This window comes from Tachysurus vachellii, chromosome 16 (assembly GCF_030014155.1).
Source record: "Tachysurus vachellii isolate PV-2020 chromosome 16, HZAU_Pvac_v1, whole genome shotgun sequence".
NCBI classification, from domain to species: domain Eukaryota; kingdom Metazoa; phylum Chordata; class Actinopteri; order Siluriformes; family Bagridae; genus Tachysurus; species Tachysurus vachellii.
This window is the reverse complement of record NC_083475.1, coordinates 19098581-19108182: the sequence shown is the minus strand read 5'-3', so window position 1 is coordinate 19108182 and position 9602 is coordinate 19098581. Positions and strand designations below refer to the sequence as shown.

General features: G+C 42.3%; 1 protein-coding gene across 1 annotated transcript in view; it reads left to right on the top strand.

The window, feature by feature from the left end:
• Positions 1–8928, top strand: part of plxna4 (plexin A4) — a 328266-nt gene extending 319338 nt beyond the window's left edge. The window contains exons 30-32 of the mRNA XM_060890039.1: positions 4303–4515; positions 7211–7361; positions 8791–8928. Of these exons, the coding sequence (XP_060746022.1) occupies positions 4303–4515; positions 7211–7361; positions 8791–8886 (460 nt within the window). The 3' untranslated portion in view covers positions 8887–8928. The remainder of the gene's footprint in view (positions 1–4302; positions 4516–7210; positions 7362–8790) is intronic.
• The last annotated feature ends 674 nt before the right edge of the window (positions 8929–9602 follow it).

Genomic DNA, 9602 nt, shown 5'->3' with positions numbered 1-9602 from the left:
ATAAACGACAGTCACAGTAACTTTATTAGAACTGTTAGTGAACTTGATTAACACACTATATACAGTATAGCCTAATAAAATACAACATGTACAGATTTCTTGTTCCGAAAGGACAAAAGAAAACCACTTTATCTCTCCAGGACACAGCTACAGTTACCACCTCCTCATCCATCTGCGGCAATGAGGTCGGAGAAATGGATGAGTCGAGTTCATCTGCAGCCTCCGATGGTGTCAAAAGCACAAAAGTACAAATAAATATTAAAAATGAAGGAAACACAAACACAACAATAACAAACAACCCTAACAATTGTCTTAAATATATGGTATTAAAACTATAGACATGAGAGATTAAAGCATTAAAGACGCACACACACACACACACACACACACCCATCCGACCGGCCCACCTGGAATATCACTTGGCCCACCTTTCATCTCATATCTGGAGCCGGGCCTGGTTGTAGACGTGGGCTTGAGAATGTTTCTCTCTCTCGCTCTCTCTCGCTCTCTCTCTCTCTCTCTCTCTCGCTCTCTCTCTCTCTCTCTGCCGCACTTCACACCGCATCCACTTTACTGCAGTGTCCTTTCTTATTCCCCTCGTTCTTTTTCCCTTTTTTTTTTGTTGCCTATGACAAAAAAACAGCGCTGCCTGGAAAATTAATGAGCACACTGCAAACAGAGCGAACACTGACCCCCACCTCTTCCATCCCACACACACACACACACACACACACACACACACACACACACACACAGAGGCGCACCTACCTGGATCATTTCCATTCACTTTAGTGCAAATAGGCCGGGGAATAAAGCAAGCTTGTATATGTTTATTGCTTTAGACAGGCACAAAAGGTGCAGGGCAGCCAGCAGATACAAACAAGCCAATATGATTCATGTCAGTAACGTGCCCTCACCCAGAAGCGCAGCCTCGCCCTGAGGAACAGCAGGTCCCTGTTTCCCCTATTTCTACTCACACACATTTTTTGTTTTGTTTTTATTCGACTGAGCACTCAGTTCTACCGAGCAGAGTCCAAGCTTCTGTTTCTGCTGCCAGGTGTTTATACTAAACTAAAAATGTAAGGATTGTTAAATCTGTGTATGAAGGGTCAGTTTGCGGTACGTTGCATGTAATGACTGGGGTTTAATTCCCAGAACCACCAATCTGTCCCTGTTGGGCCCTTGAGCAAGGCCCTTAAGCCTCTCTGTTCCAAGGCGCTGCATCATAGCTGCCCCTGAGCTCTGACTAACTAAGTTCCTAAGCTGTGGTACATGAAGAAAACCATTCCAGTGTGCTGTAATGTGTATATAGAATAAAGGCTGCTTCTAATAAAGGAATAAAATCCGCTAGACTCTGTAAATATCCTCGAACATAATGTCCCTTTTCATCCGGGTTCCATTTGAGAGACAAGACGTTTGACGATCTCATGCACGGCGATATTAAACGTAATCCCGCCGCCTCTGAGCTTACACTCAAACCTACTCAAATACAAAGTCCACAACGTTTCTAAGGAACTTCTGCAAGGTTTGAAGACCACATGAGAAGGTTTGATGTTTCAAAAAAAAAATAAAAAAATGAATATAAAAGAGGGGGCACGTTGGCTTAGTGGTTAGCACGTTCGCCTCACACCTCCAGGGTTGGGGGTTCGATTCCCGCCTCCACCTTGTGTGTGTGGAGTTTGCATGTTCTCCCCGTGCCTCGGGGGTTTCCTCCGGGTACTCTGGTTTCCTCCCCCGGTCCAAAGACATGCACGGTAGGTTGATTGGCATCTCTGGAAAAATGTCCGTAGTGTGTGAGTGTGTGAGTGAATGAGAGTGTGTGTGTGTGTGTGTGTGTGTGTGCCCTGTGATGGGTTGGCACTCCGTCCAGGGTGTATCCTGCCTTGATGCCCGATGACACCTGAGATAAGCACAGGCTCCCCGTGACCCGAGGTAGTTCGGATAAGCGGTAGAAAATGAATGAGAGTGAATATAAAATAAAATCCAGTTAGTGTTAGAACACAGCGTCACACGGTCCAACCCTGACCCCACTGTTTCCTTTGGTAGCTTTCATTCCTGCTCAACATCCATGAGAAAGAAGACGTTTTCTCTCCATCGATTAAAGCTTCGTCTCGGTACGAGCCTGTCTGGCACATCATCAGAAGAGGTTTTACTGATGCTGTTATGCTTCGCAATTTAAAAAGAGCACTTAAGAGGATGCTGAAAAGCTTGACCCGTCCTCCGTCTTTGGGAAATTGGCCTCAAAGCCTCCTGTCAGCTGCCGTGGACACACTGAGCTTTGTCTTTATGATAATCGGTGTGTTGGCTCGTCATCCAGCATCAGCATTAGCTTTGTACTTAAAACCATAAATCAGAGGATTTCAGCTGTAGGAAGATCGCTGATCACCAATAAAAGTTGATGTATGATGATGAGTGGGGAAAAAAAGCAGTGGCTCAGTAATTCTCAGTAGTGTCTGAATAAAATGTGTATTATTTAATAACTGAATAAACCGGGACATTAAAAGATAACATCTAATTTTTAACATACCTTAATAATAAAGATAAATAGTTAGTAATTTAATTTTGAATTGAATTGTGACCTCTTTTTAATTTTCTTTTAATTACATTTTTACAAGTCTTATGCCGAGTCTTTGGGGAAGATTTGTCATATTTCCTCATCTGTCGTGCTAAAACGTGCTAAAATGCCACCATGTGTCACCTTTGATGTTAACTTTAAATCTTTATTTCCACCAAATGCTGCTCTAAAATGTTCTCCCTCATCTGATGTGCAGTCTGTAACTGAGGGGTTTCTGCCCCCCAGTGGACACTTTAATAAACACACTGATGACGCTGTAGTGTATTTTGTTTTCTCTGGAAAATCAGTAGAGTGTAAATCATACAAAATAACACAGGGTTAGTGAGCAGGAGGTAGAGAGGGAGAGTGTACAAATACACACACACATACATACACACACATACATACAAATACACACACACACACAAATACACACACATACATACATACAAATACACGCACACACATACATACACACACATACATACAAATACACACACACACATACATACAAATACACACACACACATACATACAAATACACACACACATACATACACACACATACATACAAATACACACACACATACATACATACAAATACACACACACATACATACAAATACACACACACATACATACACACACATACATACAAATACACACACACACATACATACAAATACACACACACATACATACAAATACACACACACACACATACATACAAATACACACACATATACACAGACATACAAATACACACACACATACATATACACACATACACACACACATGCATACAAATACACACACACACACAAATACACACACATACATACATACAAATACACGCACACACATACATACACACACATACATACAAATACACACACACACATACATACAAATACACACACACACATACATACAAATACACACACATATACACAGACATACAAATACACACACACATACATATACACACATACACACACACATGCATACAAATACACACACACACACAAATACACACACATACATACATACAAATACACACACACATACATACATACACACACACACAAATACACACACATACATACATAAAAATACACACACACATACATACACACACATACATACAAATACACACACATACATACATACAAATACACACACACATACATACAAATACACACACACACATACATACAAATACACACACACATATACACAGACATACAAATACACACACACATACATATACACACATACACACACATGCATACAAATACACACATACACACATAAACACAGACATACAAATACACACATATACACACACATACATACAAATACACACACATACTGTACATATACACATATACAAATACACACACATGCATACAAATACACACACATGCACACAAACACACATACATACATTCAAATACACACACATACATATACACACATGCATACACGTACATACACATACACACACATATATACAAAAACAAACACATACAGACAAATACAAATACACAAACACACATACATATAAATTCATACACATACAAACACACACACGCACACATACATATAGAGAGACAGACAGACAGACAGACAGACAGATAATGTAAAGGTTGTGTGCAAAAAATAAAAATATGCAGCTGTTCTCATACAAATGACGTGTTTGATCAAGTGTGTGTGTTTGTGTGTTTGTGTGTGTTTTCTCCTCTCAGCCTACCTCTGAGGTTTTGGGTGAACGTGATTAAAAATCCCCAGTTTGTGTTTGACATCCACAAGAGCAGCATCACGGACGCCTGCTTGTCTGTCGTGGCTCAGACCTTCATGGACTCCTGCTCCACATCTGAGCACCGCCTGGGTAAAGACTCGCCCTCCAACAAGCTGCTGTACGCCAAGGACATCCCCAGCTACAAGAGCTGGGTGGAGAGGTGAGAGCACACCTCAATCGTGTGTGTGTGTGTGTGTGTGTGTGTGTGTGTGATTTTATTATTGACAACCTTGTCTCTGCAAAGCAGGTCACAGAGAGAGATGTTAGCGTGTCTGTGGTTTGCTAGACAGCATGTTTACACTCCATCACTCCTTTCACATTAATAGCACTCTCGTATATTGACCGAGTTGCATAATTCAGCTTTAATCGCTGTAAAGCTGTGGATTTGTGGTCAGACGACTCACAGACTCTAGGTAATAAACCACAGTGCAGCGTGTCAGAGCCTGTGGGAAATTTCCACCATTAATGAAGGGCACATTTCAACCTAAATGAAAAAAAAAAGATGTAGATATTTAGCATTGTGCTAGCTTAAAGACACACACACACACACACACACACAGCTTCGTGGTACTGCTGTCTGTTTAATAAATGACAGTGAAGCAAATCTTATGTAAAAGACTTCCGTGGGAAATTTCTCCTCCACTCGCGTTAGAACGCAACAAAAGACTCGGAGACCGTTTGAAAAGGTTCTCGATCTCACTGCATGAAAGAATAAAAGAAAGAAAGAAAAAAAAAAACGAAAGAAAGAAAGAAAGCTGGAGAAGAAATGTACATGGGCGCATGCTAAATTGCTGTTTAAATGATTAATGTCGTTCTTTTTTGCTTATTTATGTATGCAGTGAATAAACAGGGTTGGGATGAGGAAGGGTGATAAATATGTAAACTTTTCTTTATTTATTTGTCTGATATTAACCGAAATCAGGGCCATGTCTCACATACGTTTCCCACAAAGCCTTGTAGCTATAATTGCACCCGTGGCAGATAAATTGCTGCTTTGATTGCTTTGGTACGGAGCGAGCGTTCTGACGCTGCTGCACTGATCTCGCCTCTGGCACAAATAACAAGATCGCGGCTCGAACCGATGGATGGTGACAGCAGCAATCAGCTTTTACCCCCTTATGTTTAAAGAGCGCTTTTTGGTTATTTGGTGTTTTTGGTTAGTGAAAGCATGAGCTGTTACAGTGTACAGACAATGAACAGAGGATAAAAAGGTGAAAACCAGGATGGAGAAACACTTAAAAACTTAACGGCTCTGTAGATAGAGTCAGACGGCAAAACACTGGAGATCACGACACGTGAGACGTAGCGAGGAGGAAATACACCGTGTGACGCTGAAACGTTAAAGGAAGTCGGATAGCGAAGAACGAACGGCTGGTCGACTAAACGACAAACTTAAAAAAGAGGATAAGAAGATGAGAAAGCTGTGAATGATGACAGACCTGAACTTTTTTGCTCACCGACGCGAAAGCATGAGACGAGACGCCGTTTAAGGCGGCCGCGTGCCGGATTTATACGATCAAATAAGCCAAATGTTAAGGCGGGATTTAGGAAAGTAGAAAACGATGCTCAGGATTCAGTGTTAATCCCAGGATGTGTAGGAGCAGTGTGAAACGTCTAACTACATAAACCCAGGATTGTGTTGTGTTGATTGTGTTGAGTTTATAATCACTAGTTCACATGTAAATGAAAAAGAAAAATAAAACGAAGAAATGAAGAGCAAAATTCATATATGTTTGGAGAAACATAGCTTTATAGAATGATTTCAAAATTATTGGCACCCTACAGTACATGTCTATAAGACCAAACCTGTTTCTGAATGCAAACACGAGTCAAAGATTATATTCTTAAAAAAAAAAAAAAACATTGATAACAAAGATTATATTTAAAAAGAAACAAAGCGTGACATGTTCTAATCAAGTTTACTAAATGAATTTACAATTTATTTTCTCTGTAACTGTGACTGACCAGAGCTATTCTCTGCTGTGCCACTAGGGGGCAAACTAGAGCGGACACGTTCTGGTGAGATGATGAACAACTGGAGCAAATGTACTGTAGCTCACAAACGCTGCAGCGTCCCTCGATACATTGATCTCTCTCTCTCTCTCTCTCTCACTCTCTCTCTCTCTCTCTCTCTCTCTCTTTCTTTCTCTGTCTAATTCTTATGTTGAACACTCTCTCTTGGTTCAGGCTAATGATAATCCCATGGTGCATTGCAGCATACGCCTGACTCTCAAAATGGTCACAGGGATCTGGCGTGCTGTGAATTGGAAACACACACACACACACCCACACACACACACACACACACACACACACAAACACACACACAAAGATGAGGTGTCTACGAGTTGGCTCGGAATGGGAATTAAAAATGTAAATGACCTGCTTTAATTAAAGACTTGACAGTGACACTGCAGCTGCTGCTGACAGTGACGGATTGCTTCGAGCTTCGAGCCTCCTAAACACAGAAGGCCGTGTGTGTGTGTTGTGTGTGTGTGTGTGTGTTTACGTGCATGCTTGCATTAAGCACACTTTAGCTATTCCTGGCATTCCACTGGTGTTTTTTTTTCCCCCGATGCCTCTAAAACAGCTTTTGAAGGACATGGGCTTATTAAGAGTCAAAACGAGACCATTCCCCATCTACTGCAGCTGCACAGTCACCGAAAGTAAATATCGGATTCCTGGAGACGAGACAGCTGTCAATCAAAGTCTCCACACTTTCCTATTGAGCGCAAACAATAAGGAAAAGAAGCAACGATGTTGACTGTTACTTCACATGCAAACAAGTCCCAGCTCTCAGATGCTTAATTATTGTGTGTATTTCTGTGTGTGTGTGTGTGTGTGTGTGTTTTCAGATACTACTCAGACATCAATAAGATGCCCGCCATCAGCGACCAGGATATGAACGCTTACCTGGCTGAGCAGTCCCGTATGCACATGAACGAGTTTAACACCATGAGCTCCCTCAGCGAGATCTATTCCTACGTGGGAAAGTATGCAGAGGAGGTACGAGGCTTAAAATAGTGTTCAAATTCAAATTCATCAGTGTTTATCGATGCGTTTGCACTTCTGAGCCGTCGCAGGCCGCCTAGATCGAAACCTCCTACTTACAATATGTTCAGGCTTGGAGTCTGCTCATTAAGAATGGAAATAATGCAGCACAAACACATGCAGCCTCTTCAGTGTGAGTCAGTGAGGAGTGAATTAGTGTGTTAATCACTCTGAAGAGAGATCCTCTGCTCGGTTAGGAGACAAACGTACAGATAGCATAGCTGTTAACGCCAAGCTAACCTCGCTGTTAAATGAAGCGTCTCACATCCACGACGTTGCTGTTCTTATTTTATCGACTAATTTTGTGTGTGACATTCATTCATTCATTCATTCATTTTCTACCGCTTATCCGAACTACCTCGGGTCACTGCCGCAGGCGTCATCGGGCATCAAGGCAGGATACACCCTGGACGGAGTGCCAACCCATCACAGGGCACACACACACTCTCATTCACTCACACAATCACACACTACGGACAATTTTCCAGAGATGCCAATCAACCTACCATGCATGTCTTTGGACCAGGGGAGGAAACCGGAGTACCCGGAGGAAACCCCCGAGGCACAGGGAGAACATGCAAACTCCACACACACAAGGTGGAGGCGGGAATCGAACCCCCAGCCCTGGAGGTGTGAGGCGAACGTGCTAACCACTAAGCCTAAGGCTAACGTGCTAACAGCTTGGAGACATCTCATCTACTTCATACTCTGTCCTGTTATTTAGTTTTAACAAGGCATCATGCCATTGATTAAAAATGGTATAACTGAGCAAGCGGTTAGTGCTAACAACATCCACACAGTGAAGCATGGTGGTGGTAGCATCATGTTGAGGATGCTAACGATACCAGCACCACCACCACGTGTCACGGCGGATCTAAACAAATGTTAACATTTTGTCCCAAAGCAGATTTAAGGAGATATATCAATGCAGGACGTGTTCAGTAATGTATCCGCAATGAGGAAGTATCTATAATCTTCCAAACTAACCCTTTATTCCTCTCAAAGTGTCTCCCTCTTATCTAAACGGTTGATTGCGTCGTTACACGAGGTTATGTTATGCAGCTAGATTTCATCCGTTCCAGTTAACGAGGGTTAAATAGCAAGCTCTTCACCGTGCGCTATGTGTTTAGCAAAATCCCCAGCATCTCATTGGCTCCTTCTTACATCCAGCTGGATGTAAACGAACACTGTAGGTGTTAATGCAACACTTGAGGTGTTAATCCAACACTGGGGCGTTCAGTTGGCACGCTCACAGCTTTGTTTCTTACAAATGAGAATTTAAACAAATGTTTTTCTGTATGGATGACGTTTAGGGGGGAATTTGGCAAGTTGTTGGGTTTTTTTTCGTTTGTGTGACTGACGCGGACTCTGATCTTCCCGGCAGATTGTGTGCGCTCTGGAGGAGGACGACAGCGCCAGGAAACAGAGACTGGCCTTCAAGCTGGAACAGGTGGTCGCCTTCATGAGCCTGGAGAGCTGAGGTCCACGTTTCCCAGAGCGCACTGGGACCGCCGTCAGAAAACTAGAGGGAAAAAAAAAAAAAACCGAGCCGTGCCTGAGCACCTGTACATCTTCTGTTTTCTCGCAAACTTCCTATCTATCAAACAACCAAGAATCCGCATCATGTTAAAGCTCTGCTTCCTAGACGACTAGAAACGGGCCAAGGAGCCGGAGACCTTTGTGTTACGTTACCAACCATGCAACAGGGTGGGAGGGAGGGATGGTCAGGGTTTTTTTTGGGGTTTTTTTGGGGGTGGGGGGAATTTGGATGTGCTGCCTGCGAAATCGTCTCTCCTTCCCTAGGGAAAATAAAAAAAAATTAAAAAAGTTACATTTATGTTGCCTTTAAAAACGATAGCTGTTAAGCGAAGTGTCACATCCACAATGTTGCTGTTCTCATTTTATCGACTAAGGTTGTGTGTGACACTACGAGTCTAATTATAGAGTCTAATTGTAGTACCGAACCAATAAAAGGACACACTTTTGGCATGTTGTAAGTCCAGAAAAAAAAAAACTTGAAGTCCACTGAGTTTACAAGACGGAAAATGAAAAGACACGCTTGTGAAAATGGAGCTCGTGGCACGTCTGGGACGCCGAGTGTCTGTGGCACAGAAAGAAACCGGACCTTTGTTAAGGAAACGAGCACGAGGAAAAAAACACTACAGGACTGATGAATCGCCTCTGAAAGCACACACA